Consider the following 26,143-nt stretch of genomic DNA (forward strand, 5'->3'; position numbering starts at 1 on the left):
ATAAATTGTGTCAGCATGGTCTAGTATGAAAGAAAACACTCCGTAGAGCAGGTGCATCCACTGAGAGTCTAACCTCCGCCACCCTAAATATAATTTCCTTAATTTATTTTTTATTCGTCTGCACATTGCAGATTTACGGTGTTACAGTTTTCGCTAAGCTGCAAAATTCAATATATCTGAGTTCGATCCGAATTGACTCGTCTTACCGCCTCGGACCACTTTGTAATACTGTCATTTATATTGCGCCAATGCATGTGGCGCCGACTATGCATTGCTGTGGCTCGCCATGTCCGGATGGTATGATGGTATGGATGGATGGTACATATGCTTAGCTATTCTGGCACGCCTACCGCACCTCCTGTCTGCGTCGGGTGCCTCGATGCGCGCGCATCTAGGCAACTTGGGACTGCGCTCAAGAAGGCGGCACCACATATAGAAAGGGGCTGCATCTAAGCCGCCCATGAAACTGCCTAAAGGCAATATGCACTGATGTAACACAGCAGCCGCGATTCGGCGAGCACAGTGCAAAGGTGCGCGTAATCTCGACGCTCAAATCTACAGTAGCATTGTGAAAGCTGTAAGATTATGACGTCCGTAGCGTCACACGACGCTGCAGTGACTTCACCTTCGTACGAACTTACCTGGACCATAGGTTCCCTGGAACTCGTACGCCTGGATGCGCAGGTCCTTGAACTGCACGGCCACTTTGCGTCCTCCGCGTGAGTCCGTCAGCGTGACCAGCTTAGGCGTTGGACAAAAGTACGACTCGCCCATCGGTGTCTCGAAAAGTGTCATATTCTCTGGACTCCGGGCCGTCCGCTTGCCGGCTGCAGCATGGCGACGGTAGCTGTCAGCTTAGGTCTTGCAACCGCAGCAAATGCAGCGACACTCGAAATGCCCAGAGGTAGCTTTCATTGGAGAATTTTTGTCTGCCCGTAAAAAAAGCGTGCATAATCCGTCTCGAGATTACCGTCGACGTTAATGCTATTAGTATTGAAGCAATGTATCTACATTGTATTACCGCCGCCAAAACGCGTCATGTATGGGGGGTGTGCGGCAGCCGGGCTCCTCTCTCGCGCTTTCCTCGACTCGCCGAGCCACCTGACGTCGCTGCCGCAAAGTCCGCGCCCGGCGAGCGTCTGAGTACATATGACGCGGGTTCGATTCCGCCCTGCACCGGAGAAAATTTAAAGGACTTTTTTTTTGTCGTTGAGAAGCAGCGCGTACTCATGTGACCCAAGCTGTTGTGAAAGAAATTAATTGAAGAGCGGCGCATAACCAGTGACCCAAGTTGCGTGCGTGCGGTTAGATACTAACGGACAAACATGAAAGTGGGCACAGTTCGCAAAGAATCCTAATTGCGTTAGATAATCGCAGTTTAGGGTATACCGAAGTACTAGAGAAAAGTACGTGTACAGCACTGGAAGTGGCGCCATCTTATGACACTGACTTCAACTAGACGATGAGCAAAACGAGAACAAGGTGAAAGCAGGAGCCAACGTTTCAACAGGGGGACTTGTCTTCTTCAAGGCGACATATGCTTTCCTCGCCACAGTATTATAAATGGGGTTCTTCTAAAAGGGAGAGTGTGCGCGGAGGGGGGGTTATGTAGAGTTTAATCTCTGTCCGTTTAATCTGACGTTCATTGATTGTCCTGTTTCACCGATATCGGTGAAACAGGACAATCAATGAACGTCAGATTAAACGGACATCGCGCGGACACAGCTAAAAAGCTTCCCGAAGTCGTCGCCGAGCATTTCAACCAACCAGGTCATCGCTTTTATGAACTTAAACTCTACATCTTACAGCCAGATTTCCGTTCTGAACGAGAAAGAAAATACACAGAATCATAGCTTATCCATAAGTTTAAGGCATTGCAACCAATAGGCATAAATGTTTCAAAGGGAGCTTTAAAATGTATTCGTTATGCTAAATGTCAAGCTATAGGCAACCACACTTAGTTTGGTCTCCTAGCGTATTTTTCTTAACTTATTTTTTCCTTTTCTTTCCTTTTTTTTATTTTTTCCAGTCGGCGTATCACACGCCGTTGACACGCCGGCTAACACGCGTGCGTTGACACGTGGTTGACAGACGGCCCGGCCCCTGGCCTTGTGCACAGCATTCCTTTATTTTCAATTCGACACGATAACACACCTTAGCTCGTTGATGCACCCACCCGCCGTTCACCCTCTCCCCTTTAGAAGAACCCCACCTATAATACTGTGGCGAGGAAAGCATATGTCGCCTTGAAGAAGACAAGTCCACTTGTCGAAACGTTGGCTCCTGCTTCCACCTTGTTCTCGTTTTGCTCATCGTCTTGAATTTCCATCTGCCGTCTTCCCCGTGTTTTTTCTGACTTCAACTAGGGCACACAGATCGAATTATACATTCAACCACATGCTCGTGCCATGGCGTACGTTAGCTGGAATTGCCATTTAGTGTACGTGGAATTCCTTTTAACGCAACTAGCATTATGCGGGAACGTCATCCACTTTTGTGCGCGTCCGTATCTAACCTCTTGATCAGTCCTCCAGAATGGGTATGCGCCATTGGGTAGGTGCCCGAATAGACGAGCAGATAAAAAACAGGTGCGTGGAGAAAGAGGGGAAGGGAACTGAGTGGCACCAAAGCGCGGCATTCAGCGAAGAGCGCTGTACTACAGCGAAGTGAAGATTATGTCGGTAACAGAAAATTGAAGAAGTCGGTTACACAGAAGTGAACATTTTGGCAGTACGGTGTGTCGCTACATTGCTTCAATGAAAATTGCATTATCCTCAATATTTATGGTGAGATCGGTGCTGCTAGAATTTTGTTCTTTTTGGTAGTGCTCATATCACGCAGTTTTCACGCTTACCGTTCGTGGCACCCGGGAAGAAAGGAGAGTTTGTGTTGAACTGAATCTCCATACCGCTGACCTTCCATGATCCCCTGCCTTTGTCGTTCACCGGAGGAGTCTGAAGACAGAATAAATGTCGGCTGTCAATGGTGTCTCTTCTGCGACGTCCACACTGAGCGGTTGTAAAATACGCGCCATTTGATAAATTGTCACTGCGTCTGTAGAGTCAGTGACCGGTAAATAGTGCAGTAGAGGCTCCTCCCACAAATTCGTGTTGCGCCTGACTTCCGTCCCCCCAAAGAGAAGGCAGTGGCCCATAGCTCTACTGACAACCGGTTTTCAAGGCCCCTCGTGGCGTGACGGAAAGACTGCCTTTGGAGGTTTCTGTGCCCATATTGGTTACCTTAGAAAACACCTGGAAAACCAGCGAAAAAGAAATTTGAGACGCAAACACGTCGGAAAGAAGAGACCCCACAGCACTGGAATGGAAACTGACATATATTTGAAAAAAAAAATAGAAAAACGAAAAAGAAAACGGATAAACGATCGAACACCAAACCGCTGACGCATGCGCAATGCTCTTAGCAAGGTACAAAATTCTTTAAATTGATGAACACACCATTTTGCCCTACCTGTTTCTACTTTCTACTTCCTTACGTCTAAAGCTCAACCTTTTAGGAGGGATGTCTCGTTATCGCTCAAAGAGATGGAACACTGATGCATTTTCCTTCCTCTTCCTCTGAGCAATAAAGAGATAGCTTTCCTGAAAGCTTGAGCTTTAAACATAAGGAAGTAGAAATAGATAGGGAAAAATGTGCTCATAAAGTTAAAGAATTTTGCACCTTGCTAAGAGCATTGCGCATGCGTTGCCGGTTTGGCGTTTGAGGGTTGATCCGTCTTCTTTCAAATATATCTCAGTTGCTAGTCCAGCGTTTTGGTGTCTCTTCTTTACGTAGTGTTTGCGTCTCATTTTTTGTTCGCTTGCTCTCTCAAATTTCAGTATGAACTAACTGGCCCCGCAAGCAGCACTTCTACCTGAAAAATATTTTTAGCCGATTTTAATGATCTGTGAACTTTCAGTTTGCCGTGTACAGATTCCGGCAGGAGTTAGAACTGGCGATAACACGCGACAAAAGGAAGAAGAAGCCTTACCTCAAAGTCTACTCCTATTCCTCTTTCCATGCAGATACACTTAAAACGCAGAAATGCTGTCGTTAAACAACCGCTGAACTAACTTAAAAAACTGCGTTTATGAGAGAGCTGAATTCTTCCGACTGCAGAAGCAGAAGTTTGATTGCACTATCAGTGCCACTTATATGCGACGCTGACAGCGACAGCATTACTTTCCTTCCATCGGGCCATGCATGAAAACCCGTATTTCCTCACATAAGTTCATAAGAACATATAAAATTATGGTACGGGGCGAATCGGCCTTTACAACAAAAGTAAATCATTTAATTCTGTCGAAACTCTATTTTCAGTCATTTGTCGGGAATCTGAAAGCGGAACTTTCAGATTTTTTGAAAAGTCAGCGTAACTCGGCTCTGGTACGTCGATGTGACGTCACGAATTTAAAGATGTGTTCTTGTATCTGGGCTGTTTTCGGCTTAGGAAAGTTTTAGTAAGTTTTGTAAGGGCGTTGCTAGGGTGCGTGATCCATATGCCTTGTACCACAATCCCAGTAAGGCTTTAAATGAGAACATAAGGTTTTTTATACAGTATCCCATATGAGCATGTAAGGTTATGGATGCGGAAACACAGAGAAAAGTGGCGCTCTTTTTTTCTTTTTCAATGGGGGTTCCTATTTACCGAGAAACAACTAATCTGCAGCGGACGCTGTCAAAATCCTTGACGTCACGGTGAGCGGGCGCGGGAACTCCACGGCGACGTGTCTGCGCTTCGCCTTTACCTGTCGGAGTAAAAGCGGCCTTTTTGCTACTTCAGAATCGTAGTTTACTAATGCAGTAAAAAGGGGGGTGTAACGCTAAAGGTGCGTCTTTCGCGCAGTACCCCCCCGCCCCCCTTTTTTTTAAACCAAGCTTTCTTTGCCTCTTGCTTCGGCTTTCGCACGGCTGCTTCTGCTGTGGCTGCTGCTGTCGGCACACCGCGTCGAGGGTGGGTGTCGGGGGGAGGAGGTCAGAGCGTATATATACATGACAGGAGCGAGTCAGAGAGGGAAGGCGACGCGGCAAACTCGTTTGGACCCCACCGCGTCGAATGTGCACAATGCCCTCTGGAGCTCCCTGGGCGTCGCCACTAGCTTCTTGACAGCAGTAATTATCCATGACTCATCTCGAAAACATTGCAGAAACTGCAGCGCTTCCCTTTATACTAACGTGTGAGTCCAGAGGGGACGTAGATAAAACTGTAGAGAGGCGGGAGGAGAAGAGGCAGTTCTCATGCAAGGGGGTAGGTTGGGGGGAGGTGACTTGAGAAGGCAAGGAAATCTTACTACTATACGACAGCGGTTGCGGATAAACTGGATATGCCTAAGTTCAAGTTACGGTACAGCACGTTCCTTCTATTTCTGAAAAATAAACACCATGCAAATATGTCAAGCGGACAAATTACGCAGGGCGTGCATAAGCAGAGCCGCAATAATTAAAGCGCACCAAAAGGTCTAGGCCACACTACGGAAGCGGTCGACCATTAAATCAACACTTCTGTGCCCGCCGCGGTAGCTTTGCGGCTATGATATGCTATAAATCGCGGATTTGATCCCGAACACAGCAGCAGCATTTCGACTGGGGCGATATAAATAACGCTCGTGCACTTAGATTTAGGGACACGTTAGAGAACACCATGGTGCCAAAGTTAATCCGGAGTCCGTCACTGCGGCGTCCCTCATAATCCAATTCAAGTTTAATACTTCTGCCACGATGCGATGTGCAATGTGAGGCAGTGACAATGCTCAACACACTCAGAGGTTATGAAATATGGCGCACCACAATGCCTCAAGCAAATACCTCGCCCTGTGTGTTCTGTGTACCATGAAGACAAACAGCAGTGGTGCACGAAAGGTAATGTTTAACATCAACTCACCACTCTCGTGTTAGACTAAACCTTGAAGAAATTAAGCCTTCGCCATCAACATCACCGCTGATTATCGTCAATGAAAGTAACCAGCACAGAAAGCTTCGCTTACATCGATTCTAGAATGCATGAGATCTGCGTAATTTTTTTTTTAACATACATCCACCAACTAGCCCAACTTCCCGCTTTACTAATGCAGACTTGTATTTCTCTTTAACGACTGTTTAATCTGATCGCCTTTGCGATGACGATGATCACAGTCCTAGAATAGCCGCGCCGCTTTATCGAGCATGTGAAAATGTTGACTGCGTCAGGCATCGTGTTAATTCAACCAGAGGTAGCTCGACCCAGCGTCTTACTGCGCCCATGTACGGCAGCCTATTCGTTGTAGTCCACATCTACTTAAAGAAGACTCCGCGCATGCGTGCCTTGCATATACTTACTCTGGAGAACATTAGGATGAACCGGAACACTGGCCACGTGAGTTCTAGAACCGGCTCCTGGTCCTCCGTGGCGCAGATTCCTTTGGCTTTGGCGCTTTCGGGCATTTTCAGGGTTACCGTCTGCGTTTCAACGAACACAAGGGGGAAAGAATATCAAGATGCAGCTAACATCTGCGAACGCTACTTGCGTGGGCTATTGCACACCTCTGAGCACTGCAGACAGATCATTCTGACACAGCAGTCTGCTTTCATGCAAAATTATTGCAATCAAAGGGGTTCTAAACGCCTTTTATTCAAAACTGAGAACGCACCTGTAGTAAATGCGATGCCTGTCAGTGAACATATCCCCGCATAAAATTTTGAAAAGGACCTCCCAATAACGCAGATAGAAAGAGCGAAATGTTCACGTTCCCCATTTTTCCTCGACACAGCATTTTCCTCGACTGAGGCCATTCTTCACTTTTAAAGCGAATACTTTCTTTGGCTCTTTTCCCAGCTTTGACGGCGTACGTCAGTTGATGGCCGCTTATGTGACCTTGAGGGTGACCTCGACACGTGCCTGTAGGAGCGCCTAGGAGTGTAAGACAGGCTGCAGGTGAGTGGCATATGCGCGACGCGTTATATTGCGATATCATTTATATGGACACTCCAAGCGAATTTGCGCCGTCGTTGTTGTGAGGCTCCGCATATGATCTAGGCGTATGCATGCGATGCCATGCTACATGATATTCTGCATTTGTCGGTTATATTGCTGGACTATTCCATCACTAAAGTTGCTCACACCAGGTCTTACATTCCTGACTAAATTATACCTCAGAATTTCGAGAAAGGCAACCGACAAAGGAATGTCGGGAAACAACATTCACAGCGCATACCTTTTATCTCAAATCTTCTCAGACTGTTAAGTATTAATTAAAAGTGTGAAACAATATCGGAGCTCAAACCTGTAATTTTACTGGCGTGGCTATTTATGGGCAGCTTAGCGGATCGAGCCTGTGCGATGTTACTACATGGCCTATAAGGCGTGGCAAAGCTTTTAAGGGTGCCGGAAATTTTGACACGCCCGCATATACCGCGTCCGCGTTAGTCGGACCCGCGTTTATATAAAACAACGTCCGAGATGTTCAGGCGCAACGCTAAACCTTGATATCGCAGCCAGTGCTCCGCCCTTCGAACGAAATTGCCAATGGTCAAAGGTGAAATTTAGTGTCTAATAATTGGTTTCAAACTTGATTCACAGTATCCCAATGCTTTAACTATTAGGCCACGGACGCAAGTCTAAAAGGCCGAAATAAAATGTCCTCACGAATTCCTCCTGCAAGTCAGCGCGTCGCATAGCAACATTTTATTTATAAGGAGTGAGCGCGCGCATCTTTTACTGTATATAGCTGGCATCTATATGGCATCTATATAGCAGGCATCTAGCAAAGGAGGCATTGCTTCGTGAATAGCGTTCGCCGCCAGCGTTTCGCGATAAACATTACTCTTAAAGGCAAAGCTTAAGCGTCCTCTTAATTTTTTAATACCGAATACGCTTTCTCTGCAAGATCTGCATATTTTAATGCTAAAGCATGATATGCCCCATTACACCAAATCTGTCGTAATCGGCGGCGTGACCGAATGGTGGTATCAAAAATGGCCGATGGCGCGCAGAGTAGAAACATGTAAAAAATGCTCGGATAGACGTCAACTTTCTCAGGGAGGTTTCTGTAAAGAAAGTAGCGCTTTTTAAATGAAAAGTTCGCAAGTTTCGGTCTGGGTAGGGTATCGAGCCCGGACCTCCAGGTTGCGAGACAAGCGCGCTTCTGCGACGTCACGACGCGCGATTCACAGCCGCCGCCGTACCTCGCAGGCGACGCGCTACTCTGGCGCCATCTCGTAGCCATCATCGCCGCAGTGCGCGTCTTGCGCGACACTAGTTTTGGCACTACTTGCGCGGCACTCCGCTTTCCGCCTCATGTTTCCGATGAAAGACTCGGGCCTTGAAAGCGTCGGGTGAGAGCGGGTGATATTTTACGCAAGATTGTGCGTCATAGGCTGCACATAATAGAGGGGTGCCTTGAAATCATCGGGTGGGACTGGCTATCTCTCATAACCCTGCTATGCAGGCAACAAAATAATATTTGGCTACGAGCAGTAAACAGCGCTTAACGACAGGACGAAGAGAGGGACACAGACCACAGCGCTGACTAACAACCAAGTGTCTTTATTCTTGCAGTCAGCATATATATACTCTGCCGCTATCTCGAAGCACCATCTGGAGGTGTTGTTAGTCAGTGCTGTTGTCTGTGTCCCTCTCTTCATCCTGTTTAGCGCTGTTTACTGCTCGTAATCATGAACTAACCAGCCCCAATGCGTGCCCTTCTGCAATATTTGGCTGCCTACATTTTCGTGGAAGCCTTCTCTACAGATCGCGCGACTGTTTTCTGAGCATGTTAAAAAGGTGTGGCAGTGCACGTTTAATGTCATCATCACCATAAGCATGTTTATGTCCACTGCAGGAAGAAAGCTTCTGCCAGCGATCTCCAATGAATTCTGTGTTGCGCCGGCTGACCCTATCTTATGCCCTGCAAATTTCTTCCTTTCCTCACCTCACCTTCTCTGCGCTTTTCAACTGCGCTTACCTTCTCTCGCCACCCATTAAGTAACTCTAACAGACCATCAGCTGTCCGCCCTAGGCATAGCACGGTCTGCCCAGCTCCCTTTCTTCCATACAATACCGACAACCCCCGTTTACTCTCTGATCCACACCATTGTCTTCCTTTCTATAACCGTTACGCCGAAAATTTTTCGTTCCATCGCATCTCAAGTTTCATTGCTAACATCCAAGTTTCTGCCCCATATGTTAGTGCCGGTAGAATGCGATGGTTGTACACTTTTATTTCCGTGGATAACGGTAACCCGCTGGTAATGACTTGTTAATGCCTACCCTATATGCTTCAAGCCATTTTTATTTTTCTGCAAATTTTCTCATGCTCACGGTCGCCTGTGAGTAATTGGCCTAGATAAACATACTCCTCCACAGATTGTAGAGGTTGACTGCCAATCACAAATTCTCGATCTCATTCGAGGCTATTGGACTTTGCCTTCGTCTTCTGCACAGTAATCTTCAATCCTGATCTTGTATTCATTCGGCAAATGTCCTTAACCATTTGTTGCATGCCATGAAAATGTGGGGAAAACTATGAAACGGTTTGTTAATTTGATAAACTTAGTTGGTTTGCGTTTAATTATCTGATTAGTCAGATTTGAGATTTTCCCCAAGCAGATGATTTTCCTTCAGACGTTTACATTCAAGTTCACTTTGTTTGATCGCTGAGTTGTATGATCTCTTAAGCTCGGGATCTCCTATCTAAATGCATGGGAACGGATAAATTGTTTTTCTCAGCAAACACTGCACCAATCTTGGCGAGATTTAATTGTTGCTTAAAGCAGTTATAATAATTTCATAAAGCAGATTTTTATTACGACGTCAATATTTTATTTTATTTCTTCAGCACTGCAAAATAAAAATGAGAAACTCAAGTAACTAAGCAATAAAAATCGATATTGGAATTTTGTAAACTTTACCTAATAATACATCCAAAACGGCCAAACTTGATGTAATATACACCGCTCTGAACTATACCGCTTCTTTGTGAATATGACTTTTCAAAACCGTCGTAAACGTTGTAACAATTCCACGTTTAAGCCGTGAATTCATACATCACATTGGTCCCCTTGCGTGATATGCTCTCCGAGCTGCAGTCGACATGACTGCAATACGTGTTTCTCGTGCAGAGTTACGGCTTTGTAAACTCCGTGCTTTAAAATATTGATGGTTCACAATTTTCAGCAATTTTCGAAAAAAAATATGATGACCTGAACCAGAATTACGCGTCCTAAAAATGTTAAATTTACGTTTCTCTCTCAAACGCAACAAATTCCATTAAAATCAATCCAGTGGTATCTTATGCGAGCATTTCTGCGTTTTACATGCATTTGAATACGCGGTGGTGGTGGTGGTGGTGGTGGTAACATGTTTATTATCTAAGAATACGGTCGGCCCCTTGACCGCAGCCATATGGGCGAAAGAGAGAGGTGGCGCTGAGGGAAATCGTAGTCGGCCCCAAAGATTCTTCTTAAATTAAGGAGCTTGGTGGCATGGGTCACCAGGTGCAGTCACGAGCAAAAGTTTAGCGAGCACTGCATCAGGAAAAAAATTAAGTTCCTTCTAGCACAGCTCGGCAACGTTGAATTGCTTCAACACATTGCATTGGTCGAAAACGCACTGTGAGTGCTGTTTTTACGTTTCCTAACCGACCACTGCGTTCCGCTCTGCGCAATGTTCACCTGTCGATTTCAGCTGGCATGACCAGGCTGCGAAAACCTCTGGAGACCGTTCGTGCCCAAACTTTCGCTCGTGACTGTACGTTCCACTACTCCAGTTCAAAAGGAATCACACAGGATTTATTATTTTACACGCCAGTCGGCGTGCCCGGCTTCTGAGACTGGGCTTGGGCACAATTCGCAGATATAGGCTCGCCGCATACCTGCAGTCCTCCTCTGCCGGCGTAGGTGATGGTGAAGAAGACCTGGAACTTGGCCAGTATGCAGACCGTGCCATCGGTGGCGTTCCAGACGCCGAACGAGAACTCCGGGATCGGCGCCTTCGGAGGCACGAGCGGGGCTCCGGCAGCGGGCGCCGCACCGCCAGCAGCTGCCGGCCCTGCGGCCAGCAACGGTGTTCAGCGCACTTCCGACGCCCGCACAGTAGGCGACTGTTTGCCCCCCTCGACATTGATTTCAGTCACTTGGAAGAATATGTCGCTGTAAGGTGCGATGGAGATACCGCGCACATAGGAGGTGTTCGAGAAATTAGGGCCATCACGTCGGCGTCTCTTACGGCGTATAACGGTGGGCAAGTTGTTGCATAGCTTTAACGAAAGATTTGTCGCGTAAAGTGACAGGAAACAAGGAGGGGCAGGATAAGACGCCCGATTGGTGGTGCGCGGTAGTCTTGTCGCTCATTCGGGTTAGTCTGTTATGCCGCTACACAGGGCTGGGCAGTATCGACGATACATTTATCTTGGACACTATCTTAAGGTGCTTTTTCGGTATGTTGTATCTGTATCGGTGATACACAATGACGTGCACGTATCAGTATTTTCGATACATCAGTAGAAGTATCTTAAGATACACCATTCGCAGTACCCACGAAGATGTCCAGAATAACTGAGCAAATGATGGCAATTGCAGTTATTAATGCGAAAGCATTACATGAGGCAGAAAATCCGGTGTGACCAAGCGATGGTTGGGAAAGTAATGCCGACGGCGCAAAGAGTAAAAACACGTCAAAAAGTGATCGAATTCCTCATGGAGGTTCCTGTAAACAAAGTAAATTCGTGGCTTTGAAAAGAAAGTTTGGGCCTTGGTGGGAATCGAACCGGGGCCTCCGGGGTGCGAGACGAGCGCGCTTCCCCGACGCAGCGGTGGCTCCGCGGTTCTGGCTTGCTGATGCGAAGGCGTGCCCAGTGCGTGCGTCATTGCACGCGCACGCCAGTGTGGATTGAGGTGGATTGAGGTCGGCACGAATAAGAGCAAGGTAGGACACGTGACAATGTATGACGTCCCGTATCATGGACGTAGCCGATTAATTAGAGACGTCGTAAGGCTTTCGCATTCAAATCACATAAGGATACTTAAATGACTCAATTTTTTCTAAGAGGCCACAATTTTATGTAAACTAGTATTTCAAATAACCAAATGCCATCGGAAATATAAACAATGAACACACTGCCGTCTTGGGACTCCGCAATTTACTGCTTCAACGAATGCCGAGTACCAGGCCACTTGGATTGGGCTGAGAAAATAGGGCGCTGCGCGGCGCTAATAAATAAAGAAACGGGCAGGATGTCTGAAAAATAGAACCATTTTTCATTATGGGTGCGAGTAATATGTGATCAATCAGCTTCAATCAGCATCAATCAGTACAGCGAAACTTTCTTGTAATACTATAGGAAAACTTCACAAGCGCAGATCCAGTCACTGCTTGTTACCCGCAAAGGCGCACTGCAGTGAAACTCGAAGCCGCGAGCACAGACGTTAAGCACGAAAAATGTTTTATATTGTACATAGTTTGCTCGCCATGGTTACCCCGTCACCGCTGTTGCACATCTTTCTCGCGCCGCCATTTTGTTCGAAGTCACGTGAACTGAACAGACATTGTTGTTCGAATATTCAATGGCAGCTACATTGCATTTGGTTAGCGATTCGCCAACGATCTGGATACCATGAGTCAGAACAACATGGCCGCTGTCACGATGAGGCAGGAACGCAGAGCCCACGCGCGAATCAAAACAGTTTCTTCCCAGAGGCGCCGTGTGGCAGGCGTCGCGCCTCGATGGCGCAAGCTCGCCCAAAATGAGGCCAAATCAGCGATGTTCCGAATGCATGCATAGAGCGAGCTGCTGGACGTGTTAGCCAGGCCGACTTCCTGGCATGCTACTCAAGGTGCTGGATGATAATTACGATACATACAGTGATCACATGAACATATGAACAGTGCATACAGTCACACACGCGTAACATGGCCGGCCTGTGTTGGTTCTACCTTAGTGAGACTACAAGAGTGCAAATGGGTTGCCTTTGAAGATCATAGATATGATGTGCGAGCTTGATCACGTGTAGGTCCAAGACGAGAGAGAAATCCCACTGCAATTTCATTTTCTGAAAAGCTTGCGGATTTTATCGTGGTAATTGGTTTAAGTGAAGCTTTCGTTGGTGTTCTTGCTAACCCTTTTCTTGTTAGCGATGCATTTGCATGGATAGAGCGCACGAGCAAATTGGACACATTTTCACTGGGAGGCTCCTCGCTCAACATGGATTTGTGGCGCTCAGTTACGCCTATCCCATGCTATGACTACGAAGGGTGAAAAAAAAATTTACAGGTCATTTAAATTTCGCCAAACTATGGGAAACCGGCTGTGAAGAACATTATATTGCAAAACATTGAGTGTTTCGCGCAATATTGCATGACTTCGTTCTTTAAATCTATGGACATTGCGTGTCCACTCAAAGCCATTTTTCAATAACACCTTTTTGCTTTCTATGTTTCTTCGCGCTTAAAAATGGGCAAATAATAGCATTTTTGATGAATTATTTCCAGAAAAAGGTCCCATATGAAAATCTGGAAATTCCCTATTATAATTGCCCAGAAAACTTTCTATCGGCGAAAAGTTTACTTGCACTTTGATATTGCACACCGGGGTGGCTCTAACAAAGGAACGAGAATTTTGGAAGAAATAGAAATGCCATACTGACCTATGTTTCGACGGTTGTAAAACATGGAGATGTTTTATTAGAAAGTGCGGCGAAGAGCGGATAGTATAAAGAAATGGAATAATACGTTCCAGCAGGAATTTTAACAAAGGTTGTATTTGTTTTAACACAGAAAAAACGGTTTGGAGTTTTTCCCCCACTATTGCAACATTTTGGTTAGCAGGTCAACTTGCACTCATAGCATCTGGAATAACCTAAACTTGTGAAATGGCCCAATAGCGAATATAGCAATATGAATTAGTCGTTCTTTTATACAACAATCACAAAAAGTAGCAAATGAAAATAACTACTTCAATAGTGTCTGTGACATGGTCAATATTTTCTGCTCTATTTTTCATACGCTATGAATGAATAGTTGTCGACTAATTTTACCCTTTTACTACGTTCTCAAAGTCCGACATCCTTACCCGACATGGTGGCCAGTGCTTTGAATTATCACAAAGTTCTTTTATTATTATTTCATTCATGCTCTTCGATATAATTCTAAATCTGGCTTCCTGTTCATCACGCCTATCTGATATGCTGTTTACCGATCTCTGAGTTGAGCTTTAATACCCTTTCCTCAGCCGTTGCCCACGCCATTAACGTAAAATTTACTGTTCAGCCCTGCAGACAGTTCCAGAATGGCAATATAGTACTTTGTTAGAGCGTTGTAATATTCTTACGGGTTAACAGAAGAAACCCGAAAGTAAACTAGCTCTGTTGTTGGGAGTTAATGTGCAGTTAATGTGCAGGAGAACAATTAAAAACTCGCATCGGTCTGACAGAGGAGGTGCTATGAGAAATTAGCTACTGCACCGAAGTATCTTAAGGTAAAAATGGCAAGTATCGTATCGTATACGATTAATTCACTAGTATCTTGTATCTGTAGCTCAAATTGTTAACATGCCGATGTGGCTTCGCGGCTATGGTGTTGCGCTGCTTGGCATGAAGTCGCGGGATCAAATGCCGGCCACGGCAGGCGCATTTCGATGGGGACGAAATGCAGAAGCGCCCGTGTCCCGTGCAGTTGGGGCACCTTGAAGAACCCCTGGTAGTCAAAATTCATCCGGAGTCCTCTACATCGTGGTTTTGGCACGTCCCAGAATTCAATTCAAATTCTTAAAGTCTCAGAACTTTGTTTCTGTACCGTGATACAATTTCAATGTATCTTTGTCCAGCCATACATCGGGCCGCCCCGTGAGCAGCAGCGTAGCAGACGACTGACCGAGCCGGAGCGATAGTCACGAGGTTCTAGCCTGTCGTTTCATACTCTACCTCCCAAGTCTTTATTTTCCATTTTGGCTCAACAATGTATTCGTTAGTTCTAGCACCCACGTGACCAACTTCTGCATCATCATGACGTCACGACACGTCCATGTCCTGGGAACCGAAACCGAATGTTGCTTGTGGAAAAACTTTTATGATGAGTTATTAATGGTGGTAACTCGCAAGACTTGCCAGTACTAATGCGAAATCATTATATGGCTTATGAAGCGGAAAATCCGGCGCCGTGGCCGGAGATGTACAAAAAGTCACGTGGTCACAAAGACGCGCTCGTGCCACTGCTGGCGCATTCGTCGTCGTCTGCATCCAAAGGTGGCTCCGATGCCGGTCATCATGTCAGAGTTCCCATACTGCCGCTGCCTCTGCGAAGGCACTGACGGCACTGCCAGTCGCTGCGGTGATATCGGTGAGTTATGTAGTGCGCTCTGATGGACGAACCTTGGACGCAGATGGTACAAAAAGCCGCTACTCACAACGAGATTATTAAATATTTCTACATGTCCAGAAGGGTCTTTCGACCCCCTCACCCCAAGTTGAATAGGGCTCAAGCCGTTTCGCTTAGGCTTCTACAGACCAGCACATATCCGTGTCTGTCCGCTCTCCACGAGGCTTACCCCGACGTGTATCGCGACGACGCCTGCCGGTCCTGCGGCCAGACCTCGACTCTACCTCACATGCTCTGGGAGTGCGGGTCGACATACCCCAAGTTCATCAAGGAGGAGTGGGACTCGCTTCTACATAGCCCCGCTCTAGAAAAACAAATCCTGGCCGTCCGGCGTGCCCGCGACCGGGCCGGTGGGCTAGACCTGCCGGTCCCGACGTGGGACTAGCCGGGTGCGCGACGAGTTCGCGTCCTCGCCGGACCTGCAATAAAGTTTATTCACTCACTCACTCACTCACTCACTCACTCACTCACTCACTCACTCACTCAAAGCCACGTGGTCACATAGACAGACGGCGCCGCGCATTGCGGCGCTGCCGGTCGGTGCGATGATTTCTGTAGCCTCGGACGAACCTTGGACTTCTCAGTCAGCAGCTGCGCTCGGCTCCTGTGGACGTCCGCGCAAGTGCGTGAACGAGGCCGACGCACGTGACGCGAGAAATGGCACAACGCGATAAGAATACCATTACGTTTCGTAAAACGAGTCGTCATCGCCAAGACGTGGCGCGCTGCTTTCGCATTCATCCACGTAGGGATACCTAAGTGTCCTTGACCTTTTCTTCTGGGGTTTCCATGTCGATGACCTTCGTGTAACGCTAAAAATTCTAAGTCGGAAATACCATGCCAGTGCTGCTTAAAGCTTGCGATGTGGATGTTCAGAACAGACAGGACATTGCGTCGCCGATGAGTTTGGTCGCCCGTCGTCTGGTATCGCTGCTCTGGGGTGCTTGCTATTCCAGGTGATGTGGAATTCACTTGTATTTGCGTTTCGAGCCAAGGAGAGAACGCCAAATTGCACCTTGTTGTCTGGTTTGCCTGCCATGCGCAGCGGACTGAGCTGACCTCGAGTAGGGTGCTCTGCACTGCGTGTGCGGCGGCAACAACGCGTAGCCGAAAGGCACCATGTCCTGGTAACCGGAAGTTCATGGTGTTGTATTCAAACACGAAAATGGCACCAACGTGACCTTCTGCACTGGCGTAGTGTCCACGTGTCTCCTAGACATGTATACGCCTCGAGGAGTGGAGAGCGCCAGTGGTGAGGATAGCGAAGGCGAGAAAGAAACCGCTCGCTCAACTATAGGAGTGGCTTATAGGCTACCACTTCCTTCGTGCCAATGCATCGAACGGCGCGAAAGTAGTGCGCAAGACAAGCTCATAAACGACGTCCACGAGCGCTTGTCTTGGTAGTTTCTAAGCTCGTCGCGTGTCCTGCTTTCACGCTGTTACTCTGGTAGAATGGAACATCACTAACCGCAGCCCAGTCCGTCACGCGTTTGATTTGTCCCCTACAATAACTTTCCTGCGTTAGGCGAAGTCATTCCGGGTGTCTTTATAGGCAAATCTAAGATGCCCTTCTGCTGCTAAGCAAAGCAGCAACGTACAGCAGCTCGTGCTGTTTATACTGCCTCGCTTCGGGTAGTACAGCAGCATGCGGCAGAGGCATTACCCGCAGCGATATTCGAACAGTGGACGTCGAACGGTGGAGATACGCGGAACGCAGAAATACCGTATTACCTAGCCTTAAAGTTGAGAAAAGCAGCGAGAAAAAAAGTAAGAACTGAGGCGCAAACACGACGGAAAGAAGAGACACCGCAACGCTAGGCTCCTGAGAATATTCGATTCGGCTCGTATTCCTGTGCTCGAAGTTTTTGAAGTACTCGAAACGAACGAATGTGCGTATTTTTCCGTGTATAATTAAGCGGCACCCCTAATCGCAACACCCCCGAAAAAAAAAATTGCATGTACAAGCCGAGGAATAACTGCATACTACGCTTCCAGGCTGATTTATCCGACTAGTGCAGGCTCCGATTGTGAGCCGCGTTGCGTATTCGGCACCATATTTCAATTTCAGCAAGGTGGAAGTGTAGAATCTCGATCGACGGGTACGCAAGGCGTATAAGCAAGCGCTCGGACTCCCACACGGCACGGCTACTTTTCGCCTCGAGGAGACAGGGGTGTACAACAACGCGCGGGAAATTATATAGAGGCCCACCTGGTAAACCAGAAGGAAAGGCCACAACGCACAACAGCGGGACACTGCGTCTTGAAACGTCTTGGATATTCCGTACGGAAGACCGGCGCACTGACAAAAATACCGACACGAATTCAGGAAACTATGCACGTCTCACCGATTCCCAGGAACATGCACCCGAACTTGCACGTCGGACGGCGACATGCCTGAACGCAGGCGCTCGCGAGGGAGTACGAGAACCACCCCAATGTCTTGTACGTGCACGCGGCCAGCACCACGAGAAGAACTTCATTTGTCCCGAGCGTAGTCTACAATCACGGGACCGAAATAAATGCGCTGTCGGTTTCCAGAGCGAGCGCTGCGGAGGCAGGTGAACTATATATATATATAGCGGTAGCGTCAGCCAACATGACGAGACCGCACTGGGAGTGCGTCATAGTTTGAATAGCTTGACGGGCTCTCAGACGGCATGCAGAAATTTTTCCAGGGCCGCACATTGCATTCTGAGGCAAGCGCGCCAGCTCCCACCATGCATACAAATCGCGTGGACTCCGGGGCACGAGTCCTTACGCGGCAATCGGCAGGCGCATGCACACCGGGAGCCGCGAGAGGGTCTCGCCGAGCAGTTCCACCCCGAGCGCATACCATTAACCTACACGCACATCCTACAACACCATCGCCTTTCACGAAGAACACTACAGCCGCCCGATAATGTTCTGACGCGAGAGGAAGCCGTAATATGGTCAAAACTCCAAACAAACACATATCCGCGTTTTAGTCTTTACCATGCCATGTGCTGTATTCCTATATATCCCCACACTGCGATCAATGCGCGACGCTTTACCACATGGTATGGGCTTGCGCAAACACACCCAGCGCAAACTCACAATACACCCCACCACACGGCAATGGGAGGCAGCGCTGTTATAGAGGCTAGAAAGATAGCGCTGTCCAGCTCCGACTCGACGGACCAGCCCATTGTGGTCAACTGAGCCAGAAAAGCAGCTAAGGCCGATGGACTCCTGGACTGAGGGGACTACCCAGAAATGAGCCTACGCTCGTAGGCTCATTTCTACAAGTTTACTCTCTCTCTCCAGACTGATTACAGATTCCAGCGCTGCCGTGAAGTCATACCTCTCGTAAGGCGCATTGACCCGCACCCGGATCTTACTGTTAATTTTCAAATATTTCTTTTGTCTGTGGGTTTGGAGAACTAAACGCGTTAAGCTCGCATGAAGACGAAAAGCGTCAAGCTGAATTTGCGCAACACAGAACAAACTTCCGGCGCCGCGCAATCAGGGCCGCCCTTCACAGCAGGCGCGACGAGCGAACGCGAAACGCTTGCGCGGCCGCAGCCACCACAAATAGACTGAAGCACAACACTGAACAAGAACGGGAAACAAGTTCTCTGTGTAGCTGGAGTAATAAATGTTGAACTTGCATTTTTGCGCAAGAATATCTGAATAATGGCACCTCGGAAATAAACTGGCTCCAGAGATGAATGTGTTTCCTTTTTTCGAAGCAAAGTACCAACTCTTCTTCGAGTTGTCAATATATGGCCCTTGTGTCAAAGCTTTATGCAAATCCCACAACTACTCGACCTATTCGCTTCCAAGTCATTCGGTGCTAATTACTATTCGCTTCGACTTCGTTTCGAACTAAAAAAGAATAATATTCGCCCGAGCCTAACTTATTAACCATAGAATTCTACGCAACCATTATTAGAGACAACTCAGGCGCTGCGATCGTTCAGCTAACACGGGATAAATTATGGGTGCAGTGCACCTGGATTTGTACAATATCCGCACTAGTAGGGCCAGACGTTGTTGTAGCGTTACTTATAAGTTGGGACCTTCGTTTTCGGGTAAAACCCGATTATCCGCAGTTTTCACCCGCCGAACAAGCCTTAGCGAAATCGCTTTAAATCCCATTTCTCTCCAAAGTTTGCCCTTTCGTAAAGGATAATAGTGAATGTAGTTGTTACAAAACTAAGTAACGCTGTCCACCTTATGCGAGCAAGTTGTCAAGATATATTGGTAACAGTATTCATATATGAATATGGCACATGATTACTGTTCACTAAACACTCAAACGGAAACCGGCACGTTCTTGTTTATGTAGTTTCATTTAAAAGTGTAAATAATGCTTGCCGACAAGAATTTGTAAATAAGAGTATGTCAGATGACTAGCGAGCCGCTCTCTTTGTCGTTATATGTTCCCGTGAGTTATTTCGCTTATTTAATAAATATGTTTGGGCACCCTAAAAAAGGCCATTCCGGTTGTTATAGTTTCTGAAAGTTACCAGAAAAAAACCATAGCTTTCGGCTTCCCGGTTTTCCTCTTTAAATATAACATCTAGTTTTTACCTCCCGAATAAAAAACAAACAAACCAGTAAACAAAGCGCCCTACTTATACGTAGTGTCTAAAACATGGTAGCCATGCCGTGCCTCCGGCTGCTGCAGTCGCTACGGGCTCCGGCAGGGTGCAAGATTGTGGCCTTAAAGATTGGCTTCCGTTACTGCGAGGGAGCCATCGCTGGCAGTTAGGTATGGACGCCACAGCGTTTTAAGTGTCGAAATTTTCGAGGAATCGATTCTTTTTCGAAAGCCGCGAAGGAAATCATTGCGGCTTGCTGCATTTAGAACGCCATGTTTTTTTTTTTTGTTTTTTTTTTTAATGGTCGATATCCAAAGTCTCAAAGCCGTTTGAAGGCAGGATGAAGTCTAGGCAAATACATGTACTACACATAATTATTCCCGTGCCTACTGAACCGACATATTCGCAAATCCCGCGTAGTCTAGCGGCTGAGTTCCGTGTAGAAAATCTTTCTGAGAATCTCGGTGCCGTTAATATCCCTCTTGGACTTTCTATACTGGAGGGAGACTTCAGCCTGCTATCGTATACCTCTTTCCGGCGGCACACATACGGTATTAGTCGTGGTCGACGGCCAGGCCAGCCAGCACCGGTCTACAATGCTACAAAGGGGACCGAGAGTGGGATCGAACCTTTCAGCACAGCAGCAGCAGCAGCAGCCCGATTCTCTGTTAGACCAAGATGAAACACATTGTTCTCTCGTGCCAAAGTCACTCTTTGAGACCTCTGGCCCATGTGTCACGTGCCAATTTTTCGCATTTTTGCCTTGTAACGGCTAGCGTTTTGAGACGCTGTGCTAGACAGCACTGCCTTCGGTATCGGTCCATAGTTTCGTCAGACGGATACACTCGAAATGGGTGCAATCCGATTGTGATGCCATAGTCATTAATTAACAAAACAAAATCATTAAAACAGCAACGCGGTTCTGCCAGAAAGAACTGTGGCGTGGCGGCTCGCAACTCACCGTTAGCAGGAGGTTCCGCTTTCTGAGAGTCCGAAGGGGGAGCCCTTCCACCTGCCGATGCTGTCTCTGCGCGAGAGAATACGGAAGTATGTTGCTGCTGTTGGAAATAGCAAATAGTTATTCTCGCGCTATAATTCTACGCGGAGTGCAGAAAGAGAGCGAGCAATTTTTGAAATTAAGAGCTCGGAATTCTGACGGAGTATGCGCAGCATATATCTGGCCACGTGCATAGGGAAATAGATTGGGACAGAAATACCCTGAAGGGAGGTGGAGGGCTGGAAGATCCCCAATCACATTGTGGGGTTTAACGTCCCATAACCGAACGGGGGGTTATGAGGCTCGTCTTATTGGACGCTCAACTTTGACCATCTTTAACATTCGCCCTTTAACGAGCATTTTCGCATTCCGCTCGCATCGCCATGCAGTGGCAGCGGAGAGATCGAACTCCTCCCTACCTCGTGCTCAGCAGCGCGACGCGATAGGCTCTGCAGTTGTGTGCTCGCCTGACTTGTGCTCACTGGCACGCACCGATTATGGACCCTGCGTGACAGGCGAAACGCCTGATTATACATTGTTAAATTTGTTTTATCTAAGTCGATGCGTTCACCTTCATCATCTTTGAGTTTTGCCTGCGTTTTCTTCTTCTAACGATCTCCAAGAAAACGAGAAAAGCGGGTGTGCCAATAGCCTGCGGTGAAGGAGAGGGGAATTTCTACTCTGGAACTCCCGAAGCCTTACTGTCCTCCTAGAACGGAAGCAAAAAAGGGCGAGCTGGAACTGATTCGTACTTCGGAACGAGCAGGACGAATACTCGCAGCTAGTTTTATTTTAGTGCGCAAACGCTGGTTAATAAGCGAGCGACTGTGTCTTCATCTGTAGGACGTGACCCGAGGCCTAATTAGGGAGCAGGGAACACGGATAAGGACATCGCCAATAGTGACTCCGCACAGGCTGGCCTACACCCACTCTGCCTCGGCGTACAGCCTGAGTATACGCTCTGTCTTTGACTTTGTAATGATGCCTGAGCCCAGCGAGGCCCAGTCGATTGCTGGACATTTCTGAGGGGCTGCCTGTGGATTATTGTTCGTGTGTAAGCGCCGACAGGGGTTGCGTGTAGGAGTCATCGTTGTTTCAGTAGCGATTCGGAACGTATACTTACTAACCATATAGTGCGCGCGGCCCGTGTTGGACGCAGCGTGCGTAACTTATTGCACTACAGTATCGCCATCGCCGCTTAATTGTGCGGAGTAGTGGGCTGAAGGACGCGCTTTTCCGGCAGATCTGTCCATCCTGCCTGTTTATTAATTCTTTTTTTTCTCTCAAAAGTGAGTCGCACAGTATCGTTCGTTCACCTTACCGTTTTGCTCTGACTCCTCCTTAAGTTCAGGGCTTAGGGACTCGTCGGCTCGACTCTGAACTCGTGGCTTGACCTCCTGCGAGGAATCGCAGCGATTCAGAATGTGATACGAGAGCGCGTCAACACTCTACCATAGCGGCGAGCAATTGAGCAACATGTCAAAACCGCGCTACAAGGTGCAGGCTAAAACCGCCGTCTGTCTCACTGGACATGGTCGTTGGGCGCCAGATGGTACACGCACGCTCGCACACCATGTTTGGTAAGCCCCGCGACGTTTAAGCTACGCCTCTTACTGCCCGACTTCCCAGCGTCTGTGGCATGATTCAACACAACGGTCGCGTGTCCCTGACGTGCACACCAGGGGGTCGCAGTGCACCTTTCCTCCTATTCTTCACATTTCAATAGGAAGCATTCTTTCGCTCACTCTTGGCACTTTGCGGTAAGCGGACAGGTTCCGGTCTCGCCAAGCTTTAATGAAAGAAAAAGAATGTGTGCCGTCGAGCACAGCTGCCCTATGCTTTATAACCTCTAGGCCACGACCGCACGCATACTTTTATCGTTGCAGAGCTGCAACCAGCCAATTGAAACACTCGACGCGTGCCCCTCGTGCCACTTTCTGCTCTTCTTTCCACTTGTGATAGCGCGCACTTCGAGGTGCCGTATTAGAATGCACTATCTCAGGGAGGGGCCCGCTCTTCCGAGTACTTCCCTCGTAGCAGCTTACGCTGCGCAAACACTGTGCTGCGACGCTGTATCAATTTTATGATCACCCAAGGTAGTTGTGTTTTAAAATTTCTTCACCGGAGTACAAGTGTCATCGTCGTGCCAACGTGACGTAACCATGGCATAACATGACAACTACATGACATAACCATGCGCATGTACGATTGTACAACCTGTTTTCGCTGACGACGTCACAATCCGTGTTTCTCTCGCTTACGCCCTCGTCTACCACCTATGTAGAACCCAACAATTGCCTTCTCGTGCGCTCGCGTCGAACGGCCGTCGTAGAAATCATACCATTTTCGCCACACAATCGTGTTCAACCTGATTGTCATCGTGCTGTTATCGTCACACACACGTACGCTCGCGACTCACACACACAACCACTCAATTTACATAAACACTTCGGTCTGGTATCGCTTTGCGAAGCTCCAAACTACGCTGGATAGCCAGGCACCAGTAAAATGCTTCGTGTAACATTGATTCCCACAGCGCGTGGGATCCGCACAATTTTTTTTCCTTCAGTGTTTCCTTTTTGCCCACATTTTTAAATTACATTTAACTTCTTGTCTGAAGGCGGTATAGTTCAAGTAACCACAGTCCTGAACGACGGTTATTTGGTACATCACAGCCAACAACCCCCAAGTCCTTTCTTTCGTAGATATGGCTCTCGTACATGAATGAAATCGATGAATGGACTAACGAAACAACGAATAAGTCGACCACTCGGTTTGTCAGTTATGTTCATACAAATGGGTTGGTCGGTGACTCGCTGGCTGGCTGGCTGGCAGGCTGGCTGGCTGGCTGGCTGGCTGGCTGGCTGGCTGGCTGGCTGGCTGGCTCGCTCGCTCGCTCGCTCGCTCACTCACTCACTCACTCACTCACTCACTCACTCACTCACTCACTCACTCACTCACTCACTCACTCACTCACTCACTCACTCACTCACTCACTCACTCACTCACTCACTCACTCACTCACTCACTCACTCACTCACTCAATCAATCAATCAATCAGTTGCTGAACTGTAATTATTAACTGATTCATTCGTTAGATAGAAATACCCCTTTAACAGATTTGAATCGTTGATGAACTCAGATCAAATTGCTGCAGTCATTCAAACAGGAAAGATCGACTAGACCATTTCATTTATGCTCAAACTGCACGAGTTCTTTCCCATTGGTTGGTTAACAGATATGCACTAACTGGCCGAGGCGAGCCAGATACTTGAAAGACACATATGTCAATACTTGATTAGCCTTGTACAGATAACTTGGACTACCTCACGACACTATCACTGATCGCTTTGGTACTGGCTTACTTCAGTTATCGCGTGAATGCGATAACACTGTCCAACCGATACGAGCATTGATCCTAGAAAATAAAGGAAGGTAGTGAATCCTCTTCTTACCCGCAGCGCGACATACTTGTGCTGGGGGTCCGGCTGCCAAACAACAGTTTCCTCGTAGTCGATGGCTTGAACAAGGCAGGCACAGAGGACAACTAGGATATTAAGAAAATCCGAAATATTGTCGATTATCACTCGAAACGATCTAGGTTAAGCTATAGGCGCGCTTATGTACTTATTTGTGATGTGGACAATTAAACATGTATGAATGATTGAACGTGTGTCTATATACACGCTAGTATAGTTTGTCATTTGCGCTGCAAAATGTGAAAGCCTGTATTTGTCACTTTTTTGCTGTGATGGGGGAAGCAACCCTCCCCTCCTCTACACCCCCCCCTTCAATAACAGTCGCAGGGCACATGTCTGGGAACAGGCACTCAGCTATGTCATCTTTTGGCATTACTACTCAGTCACCCGCCGTGGTTGCTCAGTGGCTATGGTGTTAGGCTGCTGAGCACGAGGTCGCGGGATCGAATCCCGGCCACGGCGGCCGCATTTCGATGGGGGCGAAATGCGAAAACACCCGTGTACTTAGATTTAGGTGCACGTTAAAGAACCACGGGTGGTCGAAATTTCCGGAGTCCTCCACTACGGCGTGCCTCATAATCAGAAAGTGGTTTTGGCATGTAAAACCCCATAATTTAATAACTACTCAGTTACGTCAGCTAGGTTACCTTGCTGAAAAAGAAAGCGGTGTTTAGATTTTGCTGACTCAAGTTGTTTGAACATTGAACATGATGCGCGCCTTATCTATCAGTATACGCGCATATTCGGCACGGTGTCTTGTGCTGTCTAGAACCTAGGCAAAATGATTCACTGAAGCAATGACCTTTCATCAAGTCCGCCATACTTTTGCTGCGGAAAAAAATTATGTGCAAATACGTCGCGTCGTTCTTTAAAATACTTATACGCCTGAACTTTTTAGAGCCCTGGAGATAAATATACGCTGTCTCATATTATGACGTCTTCTTTAAATCTATTGATATGTATTAATAGGTCATGACTCAGCGTTCTACAACAAGATACAGGATACAATATGTAAACAACTGTTCATTAGCCAGAACATAGTGGCTGCAAGTTACAGTGGAAGTCATACACGCATCAAAAAGAAAAAGTTACGTGTTTGTATAATTTAAACTTTAGGCAGTTAGATTGAAAGGGAGACCAGCGCTGCACTCCTCGCTGTTTTTCATGCAAACCAGGCTACGCACGTGGCGTCACAGTGACGTAATAAATTTACGCAGCAAAGAAGTCAGTAATAATAGATTATAAGAAGCCTCACCTTTCGCTGCGTTTATATCGTTAGCGACAAATTAGCCATGATGAAGCAAACAGCAACTACCGTAGCACCTGTGCAACAAAATTGCTTGAGTTGGCGCATTAATTTTATCCGAATGACTCGTCACAGCTAGCTCATTTAATTATGTGGCTTATCTTTATCATGTCAGTCTTTGTCAAAGTTGGATCACTAAGCTCGGCTTGCATTGGCTCGTTGTAATGCTTACATTCTGCTTAACATCGAGTGCAGCACTCTTCCTGCGCACACGTGCTTCGCGAATTCGGTTTTATGTGCGGCGTACGAACAGGAAGGCACGATGAGCTCAAAAGCAGCTGCACACAGTGGATTATTCTTGCGACCACTGATGACTTGCATTTACTCGCCAACTAATGGATACACCGATTAATCCGCAGACAAACCAATGAAGTTCATAATCCTAGTTCTCAAAATCGGTGGGATTTCACGCTTCCGCTGCCGTGCCATTACAATAAGTTTTGTTGTAAATAT

At 47.3% G+C, this 26,143-nt stretch overlaps 1 protein-coding gene and 1 long non-coding RNA gene across 2 annotated transcripts in view; one reads left to right on the forward strand and one right to left on the reverse strand.

The window, feature by feature from the left end:
- Nucleotides 1-26,143, reverse strand: part of LOC126533006 (lysosome-associated membrane glycoprotein 5) — a 34,954-nt gene that overhangs the window by 7,865 nt on the left and 946 nt on the right. Inside the window, exons 2-8 of the mRNA XM_050180190.3 lie at nucleotides 24,361-24,452; nucleotides 22,227-22,302; nucleotides 20,870-20,935; nucleotides 10,845-11,020; nucleotides 6,313-6,432; nucleotides 2,855-2,954; nucleotides 642-827 (exon numbers count right to left, since the gene is read on the reverse strand). Coding sequence (XP_050036147.1) covers nucleotides 642-827; nucleotides 2,855-2,954; nucleotides 6,313-6,432; nucleotides 10,845-11,020; nucleotides 20,870-20,935; nucleotides 22,227-22,302; nucleotides 24,361-24,452 — 816 coding nt within the window. The remainder of the gene's footprint in view (nucleotides 1-641; nucleotides 828-2,854; nucleotides 2,955-6,312; nucleotides 6,433-10,844; nucleotides 11,021-20,869; nucleotides 20,936-22,226; nucleotides 22,303-24,360; nucleotides 24,453-26,143) is intronic.
- LOC129385273 (uncharacterized) lies at nucleotides 4,624-10,911 on the forward strand. The gene is made up of 3 exons (XR_008612845.1): nucleotides 4,624-4,695; nucleotides 6,809-6,907; nucleotides 10,826-10,911. It is a non-coding gene; the product is annotated as an uncharacterized lncRNA (long non-coding RNA).

Source organism: Dermacentor andersoni, chromosome 7 (assembly GCF_023375885.2).
Source record: "Dermacentor andersoni chromosome 7, qqDerAnde1_hic_scaffold, whole genome shotgun sequence".
Taxonomy (NCBI): Eukaryota; Metazoa; Arthropoda; class Arachnida; order Ixodida; family Ixodidae; genus Dermacentor; species Dermacentor andersoni.